General features: G+C 41.6%; 1 protein-coding gene across 3 annotated transcripts in view; it reads right to left on the bottom strand.

Annotated features, from left to right (window-relative positions):
• Window positions 1-18,253, bottom strand: part of LOC124776200 (signal transducing adapter molecule 1) — a 61,394-nt gene that overhangs the window by 27,840 nt on the left and 15,301 nt on the right. For all 3 annotated transcript variants that reach the window (XM_047251032.1, XM_047251033.1, XM_047251034.1), the window contains 2 exons: window positions 1,928-2,110; window positions 803-919 (listed from right to left, as the gene is read on the bottom strand). In XM_047251032.1, coding sequence (XP_047106988.1) covers window positions 803-919; window positions 1,928-2,110 — 300 coding nt within the window. The remainder of the gene's footprint in view (window positions 1-802; window positions 920-1,927; window positions 2,111-18,253) is intronic.

Below are 18,253 nucleotides of genomic sequence, written 5' to 3'. Positions count from 1 at the left end.
GTCCAGAAAATGGAGATGACGTTTCAGTTAACAAAAAACATTTACAACAAAAAGAGTCTCTCGTGGAACTGCAAAATACGACACTATACAACAGTAATTAGACCCGAAGCTCTCTACGCATCTGAGACACTAAACCTTCAACACAGAACACTAAAAGAGGAATTAGAAGTGAAAGAACGTAAGATAATGAGGAAAATCCTAGGACCAAGAACTAAAGATGGTGTGCATTATCCAAAACCCAATGCAGAAATATATAAAAATATCTCCAAAATAACAGACACAATGCGCATGAGAAGAATCCAATTCATGGGGCACTTAGAAAGAATGGACTCAAACAGGTTAATGCACAAAATCCATACATTTTTAAAGAACAAAACTACAAGACCGAAGCGGTACAAACAGACGGAAAAAGACCTGAGAGAATTAGGGTCTCCAAATCTGCATGATAGAAATGAAATCAGTAAAATCACAAACACACAGGGTTTTGAGGAAGAAGAGAGAAAAACTAACCGACATACGTGGTCTACGCAACGAACGCTAGCCCATTCGTTGTTTATGAAGGAATACTGGACGAAAAGGAAGGCCAACAAATGTTGATTACACGTAGTCCTAAGTGATCCATCCGCAAACAAGAAGAAGAAGAAGAAGAAATAGGGGAAACCCATTCAGTACCCTGGATAAGAAATAAATTTCATTTAGTCTAAAATAGAAGTCAACATAATATAATCACACAGTGAGAAGCAAACAGTAAGTAAATTTAAAATCTGACTGACTTAAATTTATTGGCAATCACTATACTTACTAAATTGCTCCGGTTCTACAGAAAGATCTGCTGTCACAAAATTAGCTGGAAACAGTCCTTCTCCACGATTGTTGTATCCCTTCCACCAATTTGGATCTGAATCATCCAGTACATGGACTGTGGCAAAAATGTTCATGCCTTATTAACAAATTAATTAACCACAGGAGTAAAAGTATCAAATCTATTCTATAAATTACATTAAAAAAGGGGTAAAAGAGCATATGTGCAGTTAGATTGCTTCACATTTACAGTTTTCTGTGACATAGCACACCATATTAACACATTAAATAAGTTGCAAATTGAAATTATGATCAAAACATGTTTTGCAATTAACATACACACAAAAATACATGACAAGACAGCAACAATGAAAATAAGATTTCTAACATCACTGAGTGTACTTAACAATATGGCTGGCTGGACAGATATTTGAGCCCCATTCTTCCTCAACAAAAGTCCAGTGGTACAGCAAACTACAAGTGTAATAATGTCTAGTAATCTGTGAGGGACCATGAACAAATGTTTTCTCAAGCACTTTCATGAAATCAAGTAAACACTTTACTTATAAAAACTGAAGTCGTCACTTTTACCACAGAACAAGTTACAGATCACACCACTGTTTTCACAGATCAAATAACAGCCTAAATGTGAAAAATTATTTTACTTCAGAGTCAATTGAGAATTTACTGTATCTCAGTGTGACATACCTCTATTTAATCAAAGTTATTTGCAGCATTCACTGTATTTGTACGTAAAGTCAGTGCTAAATATTTATTATTATTAAATTAACATCAATTCTTTCTAGCTTAATCAGAAGATTTATTTCCCACAAGTCCCTCCATGGGTAACAAAATGTTGAGTCATCTACCAGAAAATTCTAAACTGGATCATACCTTTTTAACTAGATTACAGATATCCTCAATTGCATCCCTGAACTGTGTTAAAGAAACAGCACATGTTTCACTCTCTTTGTGCACAATGCCTCAACACTTCTCTGTAATATCTTTTGATACATAAATAACTTTGTTACATGTTGTGCTATGTCAAGGATTACATAACAGACAGACTTACAAACTATTCGTTTGCAATTACAAAAAAAATAATTGCATAATAAAACATACATACTGATCTCCCCTGCAGCAAAAGTTAGTTCATTGTCTTCAGCAGCTTCAAAATCATATAATGCCCTCACTTTACGAGCTTCTGATGAAGCAGACGCTGAGCCTCCACTTCCAAGAGTGGCTGTAGGATACAAGCTGCTTTGCGCTTTTGGTGAGCTCTGTGTTTCTTTCAATGAGAGTTCTATTGCTGGAAAGAAAGAAAAAAGAACGTCAGCATTCCAGCAAAGAGAAAAGATCAATGAAGAAAGGTTGTATGTAGGGCTCTATTAATTGTCAGTAGTCCAAACGTACAGCGAATGACGGTACCCCTTATGGAAATGGCAGCAAGGAACAGGAAAGGACACCAGGTGCACTCACACTGTGTATGCCTGGGACCTCATTCAACATGCTGAAGAGGCTATTCTGGCAGCCACTGAGGGAACATGGTGCAACTAAGGCCGGTATTACACTATCAAATTTCTTTGTCAAAGATTTGATCAAAGATGTGATCCAATATTCCGTCCAATATATTTGACAAAGATCTTTGACGTACCGCTAGAAGGGGTATTACACTGTCATCAAATTTTTCGTCAAAGTTCAAGATGGCTGACAACAACTTGTTATTAACCGCAGCAGTTCTACGTACTCCAATTGCATTGTGTGCACATGCGGAAAAGAAGTGGGGGGGAAAAATGGAACCACACATACGAAGTTGACAGTCTTAAAAGTCCTCGGATTACAACTTGATAATAAATTCAGTTGGGAGGAGCACACCACAGAACTGCAAAAAGGCCTTAACAAATCTGTATTTGCAATTCGAGTGTTAGCAGACATAGGCAACATAAAAATGAAAAAGCTTGCATACTTTCATTCCATAATGTCATATGGGATAATATTTTGGGGTAAATCTTGAAGTCAAACAAAAGTTTTCAAGGTCCAAAAGCGTGTAATACGTATTATTTGTGGAGTAAATTCACGGACCTCCTGCAGAAACCTCTTCAAAGAACTGGGTATACTAACTACTGCCTCACAGTATATTTACTCCTTAATGAAATTTGTCATAAATAATATATCTCTTTTTCCAACAAAAAACTCAGTTCATACATACAATACCAGGAACAAAAACGATCTGCACAAGGACTTAAAAGCACTTACTTTAGTTCAAAAAGGGGTCCACTACTCAGGAACACTCATCTTCAATAATTTGCCAGGAAACATAAAAAATTTAGATAGAAATAAAGATCAGTTTAAAAGGAGCCTGAAAGGCTTACTACTAGCCAACTCCTCCTACTCCATTGGTGAAATTTTTAGTAGAAACAAATGATGTATTTATTCATACTATTAGTATTGTTATTTCAGCTTAAAAAAAAAAAAAAAAAAAAAAAAAAAAAAAAAAAAAAAAAAAAAAATCGACATGTTCCACATCCACGAGGATCTCCTAAGCATGGATCTACGGAACGAAAAACTAATCTAATCTGGGTGAAGTCGTGGGTTTTACGACGACACAATAAAAGCATTCAACAAAACTTGTTACGTGAGCTTACAGTGGAAGACGTCAAGTCGTACATCAATTACTTAAGAATGGATGAGCATACATTTCTGTATGTGCTCAATGAAGTGTATCCTCATATCACAAAGCACAATATTCACTTAAGAACTGCTACATCTTCAGAAGACAGGCTCACTATAACACTCCGATTCCTTGCTACAGGAGAGGGTTACGTTAGGTTAGGTTAGGTCAGGTTAGGTCTCCAATCTTCTTAATCTATTTTTGTATTCAGGGTGCCTCAAGTTGTAAAGCGCCTCAACAGCTTCAGACATCTCTATTAATTTTGTAGTTGTCGGCACACACCAATTGTATTTACCGGCAATGGTTATAAAAACACTACAGACGACAGAACCCTTGCAGCGGTGCTAGCGCTCCATGTGGTAACATGTCACATTGCAGTGAACAGAAGACAAGCGGTTTCTTTGATCAAATATACAGCGAGGCCCTAGATTTGATCAAATATTGGACGACATTTGACAAAGTCCCTATTACACTATCAAATATCTTTGACAAAGATATTGGACAAAGATATTGGACAAAGATATTGGACAAAGATATTGGACAAAGATATTGGACAAAGATATTGGACAAAGATATTGGACAAAGATATTGGACAAAGAAATTTGATAGTGTAATACCGGCCTAACTACAGATTGTGGCACACATTAGAACAAATGAAACCTGTTGTCTGCAACATGAGGTCATACTGGAGTCACTTCAGCAACTGGCAGAGAATGCTGAGAAGACCAGTCTTGCACATGGAGCTGCAATGAAACAAAGTTTGCAGCACTGTCCCTCAGAACTGATTGTGGCACTTTGGTTCCAAGTCAAGTGGAAGGACTGAACCAGAAACTTCAAAGGTTCTGTGACAAGTTAGGCTGCGACTTCTTGGGCTTGAGCCATAAGGTTGAGAACTTTAGGGCCCTCTAAATGGGTCAGGTGTGCACTGCACATCACGGACGGCTACTCAGGTAGCTGACTGTGTGTGAGGGGGGCAAAAGGGTTTCTGTAGATTAGGCAACTCTTCCTCCAATACAGATAGTGATAGCTGTAGGAAACCTAGAAGTATCAGTGTAAGATTGAAAGAAATGCCTCCCACAGGTGAGAATATTAAAATCCTAACAGTTAACTGCCAAAGCATTCACAAAAAAGAGTGCCAGTGCTTGAAGCGCTCCTGAAAAGCAGTGAAGCTCACATAATACTAGGTACAGAAAGCTGATTGAAACCAGAAATTGACAGCAGTGAGATTTTTGGGGAAAAATGTAAGTGCATATTGAAAGGATAGGCAAATGGGAAATGGAGGTGGTGTATTTGTCGCAGTGGACAAGAAACACAAATCCACCAAGATAGAAATTGAGGCAGCATGTGAGACTGTTTGGGCAAGTACAAAGGTTGGGCACGAAAGGATTACTGGATCCTTCTACCATCCACCAGACTCATCTGCTGACGTAACCAAAAACATTAGAAAACACATCAGTTCACATGTAAATTAAGTCTCCAATTATACTGTAACACTGGTGGAAATTTTAACCATCCAACAATCAATTGGGAAAGTTACAGTTTTGTTAGTAGTGGATGTGATACGACATCCTGTGAAACTAAATGCCTTCTCTGAAAATTACTTACAACAGATAGTTTTGAACGCCACACTTGATGCAAATATATTGGATCTAATGGCAACAAACATATCTGACTTCTTGAGGATGTCCACATTGAAACTGGTGTCAGTGACCATGATGTGGTTGCAGCAACAATGATCACCAAAGTACAAAGGGTAACTACACCAAGCAGAAAGACAATATATGTTCAATAAACTAGAAAAAATCAATTGTATCATATCTCAATGAGGAACTTGAAACTTTCAGCACAGGGAAGGGACATGTAGAGAAAATGGCTCAGGTTTAAAAGAATATTTGACCATGTACTGGACATATATGTACCCAGTATAACAGTTCATAGTAGGAGGGACCCTCCATGATATACAGTAACTGTAAAGAAAAAGATTACTGCATGATTGGTGTAAAACAAATCATACAACTATAGATAGAGAGATGCTGAATGAAATACATTTGGCTGTCAAGAAAGCAATGCATGAAGCCTATAGTGCTTCGAGAATTTCCACATAAATTCTAGAACCACTTGGCCTTCCTCCATCTCGAACCCATGATATTTTAAATAGAAGGGTGAGAGAGACGAATCCGATGTACTGTGCATTACATGTTTGTGTGTGCATGTCTAAAAACAGTCACACAGAAAATGTGGACGCAGCAGCTGATCAGCGGGCAACAAGTACCTGCTGTACGATCCATAGAGTTTCAGTGTATGTGTAGAGAAGAGCCTATGCTATTCTTTGCTGGTTTAGTGACTGTGATGATTGTTGTTAAGAACAAATGAAGAAATAACATTAGACTTTTAGGTAATTCATGTGTTGGACTTGATAGAAGCAAGACATGTTCATAAATTAAGAGTGGTTCTTAAACCAATTCATTTATAAATGTAAGTAAATGCATTTCTAAAGCTCAAAAAGCAAGTGAAATACAAGACGGAGATATTTACATGTGGAATGTGAGAGGGTTATTCTACATAGTCCAATACATCGTTAGTTTGTGAAAACAAAGTTTGTGTATTTACTCCACACGTTCTATCGTCAAAAAAACATTAGAACTTGGCGACTGGTGAATACACGAGTAGAAAATATAGAAAGAAGTTTCCAAGGAGAATAGCTAACTCTGAGACAGTAAATAGAAGTAGTCTGGAGGAACAATTTAAAGGAATTATAGATCGAAACGTCACCGAGAGTATAATCTCCAAAACAAAATAGAAAGGAAGTGTATTGTCACCTAATGTTGTGTTACCTAGTGAAGTGGTGATTGTTTAGCAGTGGGGAGACTTTCAAACAACATTTAATGAGAAGTACTAGTCTGCACTTGCTCAAGTGAAGTTATCAGATCCATGGGATCCGGGCAGATTCATCTATCTCTCAGGGACGTTAACGTTCTGTATTAACGGCCAGTGTGACGACCGTCGGATCCCGAGTTGTTTTCAGTGTTTCTTCTGTAATAAAATTTTCCTGCACTAAATTCTCCCAACTTCTTACACTATTCTATCATCCCCCGCTTAGAGCTTATTAGAGAAACATACCAGCGGGAAATTGTGATTACGTCACCCATAATTGCTCCTGCTATGTGACTGCGTCATCCTTGGTTGTTAGAGGGTTGTGCCCACTAGGAATCTTGGTTGTGTCTTCCTCGGTTATTCCAGGGGTACCCCTTCCTGTCCTCATGACTCTTCTTGGCTCGCCCCAACTTATGCTGACTTTACTATGCGGCAACTTGAGGTGGGAATTGGTATGCATATTATCCCTGAAATAAGATAAGATTAAATCTGTCTAGCCAGCCATTCTCTCCCGTGGTTTCGATTGTAATGCCGACAGCAGCCGACGCGGTCTCCACATATGGTGAGGTTTTATTTTTGCCTGAATTAGTCCTTGTAAGTAATCTCTTCACCAGTTTTCTGTACAAATCTGTGGGCAGAAGTCTGGGTGAAATCAACATCATTAAATTTGTATATTCTATTAATATGAATCATAATCACAATGATTCCAAAACTGGTTTTCTTGAAAGCTGCCTGGTAATCTTTTTTTTGTCACATAGTTCTATGTAAGTATGGAGAACCATACCTGGCACATAACTTTCAAAATAATTTCTGAATTTGTGAGAACAACGTTCTCACACTGAATGTAAGATAATCAAGTTAAAGACATTGAAGCATATTTTTCTTAATAAACTGAATGGAATATTATATTTGTGGAAAACATAATATTGTGTGTCTAATTAAATGATTGTGATAATGGAATATATAACTTTATACTTGGTACAGAATATTTTATACTTTTTATGAGATACGACGTAGACGGGAGGGTTTGTATTGATGTCGAAAGGGGGTGGGTAGTGTAGGTAAAAGCATGATTAACACTAACCGATACATCATGACTAACACAAAACACACATCACACCTTTCAAATGACCCTTGCAAACAAGTGTGCCTGATTCTTCACCATCTGCCGTTTCCATAAGGTTGCTAAGATTTTCTTCGGGGACCTCAAGGGTGAAGGTGGGAATGCCCGTTCTGTAGGGGATGATTTAACACCATACCTCCTGGAATCATGGGGAAGGAGGGGGGGGGGGGGTTCCTGTCTTTTATCTTCTTCGATCTTAGCAACCACATCTAGCTTTTTTCCTTTCTTACTTCTTATCTATACTATCTATCTATTTTTCCCCCTCTTTCAATATTCATCTACTTCTATCGCAGAAGTCCTTCCTGGTTTCCGTTGTTTCCAATAACCTACAACTTATCTTCAGATCAGAGGCCAAAGAATCGGACTACACGAAAACACTTCTACATACACACAAAGAAATACGAATACACAATGACGTTACAGATTAAAAGGATGTAAGAACAACCAAGGGTTTTAGGGGAAAAAGATGTGTGTACATCTGGAAAGATGCACACTGTTGTGACTTGGCAAGACAGCCAAGTCACAATGAGAGGAAGCTGAAAGGCACGCGTTAAGCTCACGCAGATTGGCGTGAGGTCTGGAACAGTTAAAGGAATTAATAGTAGCAAATAAAGTACGTAGTTGATGTAATACTTAACTTTAATCCACAATTGTAGAACATCTCTCTTGACGGTACATGTTATAGCCACAATATAAAATAATATCAAATGCTATGGTGCCTTGCGAGGTCGTAGCAAATGACGTAGCTGAAGGCTATGCTAACTATCGTCTCGGCAAATGAGAGCGTAGTTGTCAGTGAACCTTTCCTAGCAGAGATGGCTGTACAACTGGGGCGAGTGCTAGTAAGTCTCTCTAGACCTGCCGTGTGGCGGCGCTCTGTCTGCAATCACTGACAGTGGCGACACGCGGGTCCGGCATATACTAATGGACCGCGGCCGATTTAAAAGCTACCACCTAGCAAGTGTGGTGTCTGGCTGTGACACCACACACACACATTGTTTCTTAAGTGAAGGTTCTGCATCTTTCCTTTCTTTTCTGTCTTATATTGTATATACATACACGTATGTAGAGGTGTGTGTGTGTGTGTGTGTGTGTGTGTGTGTGTGTGTGTGTGTGTGTGTGTATATATATATATATATATATGGTAGCAATCAACTCATGCGCCGAAAGAGACAGGAGCAGGAGAGCTTGTGGAATAATTATAAAACAGTGATAAGCAAGGTTGGAGCACCATGAGTTGAATAATACGTGTAAACATAGTATCTACTAGGATTATAGAAGCTGAGAAGTGGAAGAGGACTCTAGGGTATTAGATGAGGTACTAAGAAGTGAGAGTGAAGTGTAAAACAGATTTTACTTTTACCAGGAAATATTTAATTATAGTGCACATAAAGATGCATACTAGGACAATGAACCATGGGCCTACTCAAAGGATAAGGAGGACGGACCCGGCATTTGCTAAGGATATATACGGCAGGCATACCTACATAGAGATAGGACGACCTGTGGCCTGATAAATAGGGATGTTTTATAAAGGGACATACCTACTAGAATGGAAGGAAGAAGTGCACTCATAGGGTCAACCCACATGTAATGTATAGGTACTGATCCTAGAGGAAAAGGACAGTATTATCACAGAAGTCACACATTTAATAGAATTATTCTAGTATGCTTGAATTCTATATACCACCAACTTTATTATGTTTTATGAGAGTTTACAAGGGTTGAAAAGAACACTATCATTTGCCCAGAGTTCCTCCAGACTACAGAAGACTATAAATAATGATACTAGTATGTACTACGGAAAAAATAGTACAAGGAATCAGAATAAAGAATATATTACTCAAGTGTCATGAACACCTGGAATTTACAATTGGAAAAAAGAGCAATAACAAAAAAAGGTCCTCGCAATTTTTTAGATATTGAAAGAATTAACTCCAAGACTGACTGAAATATTCACATTTTGTAATTAAAGTTAAATGAAAAAAATAAGGAATAGCTAAATAATAAGAAAAAGGATATTCACTGTTATTAAAAAAAAAACAAGGTATACTGTTGAAATATGAATTATTATATGCGATATAAATGTACATAATGATGGTACATAAAATACCACGTGTGATTTGAGGGGGGGGGGGGGGGGGGGGGAATATGTAGTGCTTTGAGAATTTCTGCATAAATTCTAGAACCACTTGGCCTTCCTCCGTCTCGAACCCACAATATTTTAAATAGAAGGGTGAGAGAGACTAATCCGACGTACTGCACATCGCATGTATGTGCGAGCAGGTCTAAAAACAGTCAAGAGCAAAATGTGGACACAGCGGCCAAACAGCGGCTGGTAAGTACCTGTTGTAGGTTCCATAAAGGTTGGTTGGTTTGTTTAAAGGAGGGAGAAGGGACCAAACTACGAGGTCATTGGTCCCTTGTTCCTAATAAAATATTGCCACAAGTGTGAGAATAAAACAAACAAAACATATAACGCAAAACAGAAAGTAAAAGCCACAATAACGAAGGGAAGGCAACGAACACTAAAAGGAACAAAAGAGGACAAGGAAACAACAGAGAGACGCTAGAAACAGAAGAGAGTAAAACATGAATGCAAATTACAATGGCTGGCCAACCACGAGAATAAAAGGGGAAAGCCAGCCACTCTGCAACACATTAAAACCTCCATCCTAAAAGCACTAGGGTGGAGGACACACAGGGGCAAAGGACATGCGCTAAAACGTACATAGAAGTATAAAACTCACTCTCATGGATAAAACATAAAACTAAAGCTGCTGTGAAGGCATTGTCGCCCAACACCGAAGGCAGGGTGCTGGGAAAGTTTAAAGTCTGCCGCAGAGCAGCTAAAAGTGGGCAGTCCAACAAGAGGTGGACGGCTGTCATTTGGGAGCCACAGCGACACTGAGGTGGATCCTCACGACCGAGTAGGTAACCATGCGTTAGCCACATATGGCCAATGCAGAGCTGGCAGAGGACAACTGATTCCCTGCGAGAGGCCTGCAGGGAAGAATTCCACACATTCATAGTCTCCTTAATGACACTCAATTTGTTGTGTGTGCTGTTATGCCATTCCGTCTCCCACAGCTGGAAAACCCTTCGGTGTAAGACAGAACGCAGGTCAGCTTTGGAGATGCCTATCTCCAGAAGCGGTTTCTGCGTCACCTGTTTAGCCAGCCAGGGATTCCAATGTGTCCTGGAGTCCACAAACACCACAGAATGACGGGACTCTTCCAGGGCGTAGATGGGCTCCTGAAAGAACGCTACCAGAGGTTGGCGAGGGTAGCACTGGTTGATAGATTGTAAGCTACTCGATGAGTCAGTACACAGGAGAAATGACTCGCCAGGGCATGAGTGGATGTACGCAAGAGCACGAGATATGGCCGCTAGCTCTGCAGTGAAAACACTGCAGCCAACTGGCAAGGAGTGCTGCTCAATACGTCCTCCATGAACATATGCGAAGCCTACGTGACCATCAGCCATTGAGCCATCAGTGTAAACCATTTCAGAGCCCCGGAACATGTCAAGAATCAAGAGGAAGTGACAGCAGAGAGCGGCGGGGTTAACGGAGCCCTAAGGGCTATGCCGAAGGCCCAGACAAAGTTGTGGCTGAAGCGTGCACCATGGAGGTGTACATGAATGGACCTCAAGTAGAGGTGGTAAAGGGAAAGACTCCAGTTCAGAGAGAGGGCCTGCACACAAACTGCAATCATTAGCCCCGATCTGGGCCGCCGATGCAGGAGATGGACTGCCGCAGGTGGGAAAAGGAGATGGTAATTCGGATGCTGAGGCGAACTGTGAATGTGTGCTGCGTAACTGGCGAGCAGTTGTGCACGTCTGATCTGCAGTGGAGGGACACCAGCCTCCAACAGTACGCTGGTCACCGGACTCGTCCTAAAAGCTCCTGTCGCTAACTGAACCCCACAGTGGTGCACAGGGTCGAGTAAATGCAATGCAATGCTGAAGGTGCTGCCGAACCATAAACCACACTCCCATAGTCAATTTGGGATTGAACATAAGGGCTCTGTAAAGCTGCAGCAGCGTACAGCAATCTGCACCCCAATTGGTGTTGCTCAGGCAATGGAGAGCATTGAGGTGCTCCCAGCACTTCTGCTTAAGCTGACAAACAGTTTTTTCCCAAGAGAATTTAAAACCAGTGGCATTAGATCGTTCCTCCAACCCCAATAGTCAAATGAAATTGCCAAGTAGCTGTTGTAAGGTAGGAGAGCACACAGAAGATGCTGAAGTCATCCACAAATAAAGAACACAGTACAGGATGCCACACTGCAGACGTAATACTATTTATCGCAATGACGAATGCCATGACACTTAGAACACTCCTTCAAAAGAGTCCCTCAAGGGACACCATTCTCCTGCGTGAAAGGTCAGATAGAACAGTCCCAAAATAGAGAGTAGATGGCCATGGAGCCTCCACTGATAAGAGCTGCAGCAAGATATGCTTTCAGGCAGTATACTATACTCTTTCTAAATCGAAGAAAACACTGTTAAGGTGTTGCTTACAGAGGAAACACCGTGTAAATGGTGTTTCAAGCGGGGTCATTGTTATCAAGTGTGGAGTGGCCTCTCCTGGATCCACACTAGGTGCAAGTTAGTAAGGGCCTTGTTTCAGAAACCCAAACTAAGTGCCAGTTGACCATTTGCTCCAGTGTCTTTCCTAAGCAGCTCATCAGACTAATGCTACGACAATTACTGAGGTTAGTCTGATCCTTCCCTGATTTTAAAATCAGGATTAAAATAGATTCTATCCACAAGTTGGGGAAGTCTCCTGTCAACCAAATTTGATGAAAGAGCTGGAAGAGAACCTCCAACTGTGGGTCCAGCTGTTTCAACATACTTATGTTATCAGTTCACGACTGGGCATAATATCAGGAGCTACTGAAAATGCATACCACAACTCACACAGGGAGAAAGGCTGCTTGTATTCCTCAATGTTGCTGGGACATAAATCAAAACAAACCATCTCATATTTCTCCGATAATGATGGAAGGCTGGATCCTGGCTAGCATCAGCCGTGGTGGCCTCATACAAACAAGCCGTTGCATGAGAAATGTCTCTTAGTGATGTTAGGAGACATCCCTGCTCTTTTACAGCCACCATAAGTGGTCTTGAGTTCCACCTTGAGATCCTCCTGATGGCTTCCCATACTTTAATTGTGGAAGTGTACCTATTAATGGAGTTCAGGAACGTTTGCCAAGACCTCTGCTTATACTCCCAAATTATTCTCCTGACTTTTTCTCACACCATACAAAAACTTGGGCATTTATCTTGAGCTTGCCCCTTAGGGAGCAGGCATTTAAAGGATAGCCTGCTACTCACCATATAGCAGAGATGTTGAGTCGCAGACAGGCACAACAACAAAAAAACTACACTTGAATAAGTTTAACTAACACATACATTACCACTGTCCCTGGCTGCCAAAGCCAAACTGTGAGCAACTGCACATGATGTGTGAGACAATCTGGGTGGTTGGGGTAAGGAGGAGGCTGGGGTGGGGAGGGACAGCAGGGTGCAGGTTGCTTGTGGGAGCATACAGGGACAAGACAGGGAGAGGGTAGGGCAGCTAGGTGCAATCAGGAGATTAGACAGAAGTGAGGGGAGAGGGCAGGGCAGAAACAGAGAAGTAAAAAGACTGTAGGTGCACTTATGGACTGGAAGACTGAATAGTGCTGGAGTGGAAATACGGATCAGGATAGATAAATGAAGGACAATCACTAATGAAGGTTGAAAGACAGTCTGTCTGTGGCCATTCATGCAGACAGACAGCTTGTTGGTTGCGATGCCCACGTACAATCCAGCACAGTGGTTGCAGCTTAGCTTCTAGATCACATTACCGGTTTCACTAGTAGCCCTGCCTTTGATGGGATAGGTGATGCTTGCGACCACACTGGAGTAGGTGATGGTGGTGGTGATGGTGGTAGGATATATGGGACAGGTCTTGCATCTACGTCTATTACAGGGGCACGAACCATGAGGCAAAGGGGACTGGACTGATTAATGGAAGTTGTGAATTTCTTGCAGGAAGCCCTCTTCTGTTCTTTTATCAGTCGCCTCATGTGCTCTCACAGATCTGAAGGCATGAAGGTTTTCTGTAGTTAGACGGTGTTTGAAGTTCCGCTGAGTTGTTCATCTGGCCCCGATTGCCAATCAACAGTCATACACTAAGGTACAGGCCATTGGTCTGAGGTGGTTACTAGACCGGGGATGGACTCTGCAGCGGCCCGTTGGGATCTCACAAGTGATACGAGGCACCATCTCCTCCACACAATCCTTTTGTTCAAAAATAGCCTGTCAACAGTACTGCAACCAGTTTGGCTTTAGTATCATCCATCTTCATGGTCTTCTGGCAGCCTCTGTCCTATGTTGGCACGTGGATCCACACTGGGACGTTGTCATTACAATGTAAACCTGTGGTCACTTCCAATGAACTGAGTGTGCAATAGGTGGGAAACAAAAACGAAGGTCATTGGCTGAAAAAGAACCTGTAGCTATGGAAAAGTGTATCACCTTACCCGTGTTCCGAAGGTAGATATTCTCAGAATGGACGAGTTGCTCTATCATCCGACTCCTGGAGCAAGTGGCAACTGAGTCCCACAGCACATTATGTGCATTGAAGACCCCCACAAGGAGGAATGGGCATAGGAGAGCCCGGAAGAGTTATGTCAGTGCATCTGCATCCAAAGCATCATTAGATGGAAGACACAATGAACATACTGCGATGTTAAAGTGTGCTAGAACTTTTATAGCAATTGATTGCATGGTCAAAGTAAGAGGGACAGACGAGGAGTGGCATCTGTCAGTAACCCTGTACTGGAGGTGTGTCACTGACTTTAAGAGGAGTTTCTTGTAAGGAGATGCAGAACACTTTCTCCTGGACCAGGAGATGTAATTCTTCCACGTGTGGCGATTGGCATCTTAAGGGCTGATGCAAAAGAAGTAGCAAAAACTGGAGATACAAATCTCTGAAGGCTTTTTATCTTCACCATAGAGTATGCGTCTCTTGCCTTTCAACTCCTGAATTTTCCTTTCCTCATTGTAAACCTCACACTTTCTGCTCTACACTGGGTGATCCCCAGAGCAGTTTACACATTTCGGAGGAAGTGCACAAGAATTGCCTGATTCATGAGCTGAGTCTCCACAGTTTCCACATGTAACCCTCCCACTACGTCTCAAACTGGTATGGTAAAATCTTTGACATTTGAAGCATTGCATTGGGTTAGAAACACATGGGCAAACCTTAAGACGGATACAGCCTGCAAGGATATGTTCAGATAATTCTGGAGCACTAAATGTTAGAATAGATGTTACAGATTTTTCCAATTTGCCAGTGACTCTCCTTATACAGTTAAGCACTTCTGTGACGCCCATATTTCTCCATTCTTCACATAACTCCACGGGGTCCACCTCCATCATATCGGAGCAGGTAGCCATGCTCTCACTAAAGTTGAGGGTGTTATGCAACTCAGCCTCGCTGGGTCGTCATCTAAGGGCTTACATCCCAGAAGCTTAGGTACTTGGTTTGAATTAGCAATTTCATCTAGAAGCGTTCCATTACGAAGTTGTTTGACACTTTTCAGGGACCCAGCAATATCTTCGAATGCCCTGCAAATACAGAAAGGCGAGACCTTCTCAAAGTTTGCTCCTGTTCTCTCGACTACAATGAAAGTGCTATGGCACCCTAATGTCCTAATACTATGATTCTAATACTTGTTTTCAGGAAAACTAATGAACCGAGCTCTCTTTGATGAGTGGGTGTAGGTACTACCGGATGGTACATCTATATCCCATCAGGTGGGTAGTTTGATGAGACTGTTCCATAGGGTTCTCATGAGATGCTAGGGAAACAACTGTCAACCCAGGCAGAGGCCTGTATGCTTGAGCAAAGCTTATACAACTGGAGAGCAGCAGATGCCCCAGAGGTTGCATGCTACAGACTGTTTTACCTCAAAAGACGTTCACCTCATCAGCACGTAGCACACCTTGAGGCTGAGGTTTTTTTTTTATTTTACAGAGGTGCATACTTTCCTCATAGTCCAAGCAGTGAAGCAACGGCTCACATTATCCAAAACATGTAACATTTCAATGCTGCACCACAAGATGGTCTCTGAAGAATGCCCAGAGCTTACGGTAACAAACTAATGATGGCACTTGGCAGTCTACAGCTGAGGAAGCTGGGTCATGAAGTCCACAACCAGCAACCAAATGCTGAGCCCCTGGGGCAGGAACCGTGGGGAGTAAGTGGAGGAAATGGCTGGAGTCTTTTATATAGGAGGGTAGATTGTGGATAATAAGTTGAAGGTGTTGGTCTATGAGAGCAGAGATTCTCTCTGTGGCAGGCACACAGTAACTGCCACAATGGGGTATTCTGGTTGGCTGGGTATATGGACTTTAGGAAGCATGTAGAACACAGCAGTGTGGGGAGTGATAGGGGAGGAGAGAGAAATTTTGGAGTGAGATTCTCGGATGGGCCTAAGGATTTGAGGAGAGACTTGAGATACTGCTGGATTTCTGGGATGGGATCATTATGGCAGAGTTTGTTGGCTAACAAATCAGACAGCTCACAGAGTCCTACTGCACAGAAACCCTTGCTGTTTAAAACAGTGGTGGAGCCTTTGTCAGCAGGTAGGGTTACTTGTCAGGATCAGATTTTATGTGGTGGACTGCAGTTCTTTCTGTGGATGTGAGGTTAGCCTGCATGTTGAGGGATTTTGAGGAATCATGGATGGCAAGGTTCGTGGTTAAGATATTCTGGAAAGTTAACGGGGCAATTTGGGGGACACCGGGGGTGGATCACACTTGGATGGAGAAGTGAACCGAGTCAGGCAGGATTAAACATTGGTCTCTGGTTCAGTCTGACTGCTATGGATCTGCAGCAATGGAGTTACTCAAAGATTCTTCTTTAAAACGGGACATATCTTACATTAGGGCCCACTACACATTTATGGCAAGAATATTTTCACAATTAGAAGGCTCAGGGAGACCTATCTACGACAACATTTCTTTGCTTGAAGAAGTCAAAATGAAAATTAATGAAGTGCCAGGTGAAGTAGGGGAAAAAGTACGGGCAAAAATGCAAACGGTTTTGCAGAAGAACACTGGCCTGAAGGAGTTGTGTGTAGCTGCTGACATACTTAGTGGAAAATCCAGCACTCCTGACTGCAGCATTCCTGTCCAACCTGAAGTATGCCCCTGTCACATCTGTTGATGTAGAACGTTCTTCTTCAGCGTATAAATGGATTCTGACAGACAAGCGCCACAGTTTTTCACTAGAAAAGATTTTGGCTATTTATTGTGAAGCCAACTATGGTCAGAATATGCGAAACTATGAATGTATTAATTAAAACTATTACCACATCTTTTTTATGGAACTCAAAAATATTTGGAGTTATGTTCAACATTAATGTTGTGGATTGCTGTGCTCTGTAACTGTGTAAATATTCATTCTCCTTGTTTTAATGACTAATATGATGCTCATGCTGTCAACACTGTATTTTAATTTATTTTTATTTTCTCTGCATCATTTTTATTAGAGCCTATTTTAGATTTTATATAGCCTAAATGAACTACTGAAGGAGCCTATTTTAGGTGCCTAAAACACACTTTTTTACAACCTAAAAATCCGTTTTCTACTCATCACTCATACCCTTGCAATAGACCTAGATATACAACCTGTCCCGTACATCCTCCCACCACCACCACCACCACCACCACCACCACCACCTCCTCCGTCTGGTCACCTATCCCATCAAAGGCACGGCTACCTGCAAAATCAGTCAGGTGGTCTAGAAGCTAAGCTGCAACCACTGGGCATGGCACTGGCGTTCTACATGGGCATGACAACCGACAAGCTGTCTGTCTGAATGAATGGCCACCAACAAAGTGTGGCAAGGAAACAGTTGCTGAGCATGCTGCCCAACACAATGTTGTTCATTTTAATGACTGCTTCAGAGCCTCTGCCATCAGGATCCTTTCTACCAACACCAGCTTTTCTAAGCTGCACAGGTGGAGACTCTCACTGCAATCTAAGCTGAACTCCCCTAACCCTCTCGTCTTCAACCTTCATTAGTCATTGTCCTTACTGATCAGCCCCTTCCCAGTTCCCATTCCAACACTACACAGCCCTTTATTTCACCAATGTACCCATGGTCTTTTTACTTCTCTCCTTTTCCACACTGCTGCCCCCCCCTCCCACACACACACACACTCACCGTGTGTGTGTGTGTGTGGGGGGGGGGGGCCCTCTAATTCAGATGAAGGCCTTCTGGCCACAAGCTTATTTGCTTAGCAGTCTTTTGTTATGCCTGTCTGTGACAACACCTCTGCTATATGGTGAGTAGCAGTCTTGTTATGCCTGTCTGTGACAACACCTCTGCTATATGGTGAGTAGCACTCTATCCTTTTCACAATACTATCATAATAATCTCAAGTCTAACTACACTACTGAGCTTATGAAACTATTATCAGATGTCTTGAAGTTTAATTATTTCAAATTTGGCGAACATCTTTACAAACAAAATGTGGGGTTGGCCATTGAGTCCCCATAGCAAACACCTTAGCCAACATTTACATGGTGCTTTTTGAACTAAGATTCTTTAATGCACAGTCATAATTTAAGGATGAGATAATAGCCTATATGTGGTATCTTCACGATGTGGTTGTGACTTTTGGGCAATAAGGACTAGTTATATAACAAAGTGCTTAATAACAAATTTTTCTCATCACCCCAACTCTCAAAACATGCAGCCTTCAGAGCAATGCTCCAT

Source organism: Schistocerca piceifrons, chromosome 2, assembly GCF_021461385.2.
Source record: "Schistocerca piceifrons isolate TAMUIC-IGC-003096 chromosome 2, iqSchPice1.1, whole genome shotgun sequence".
NCBI lineage: Eukaryota > Metazoa > Arthropoda > Insecta > Orthoptera > Acrididae > Schistocerca > Schistocerca piceifrons.
Note: the sequence above shows the minus strand (reverse complement) of the source record. Positions and strands in the feature narration are given on the sequence as shown.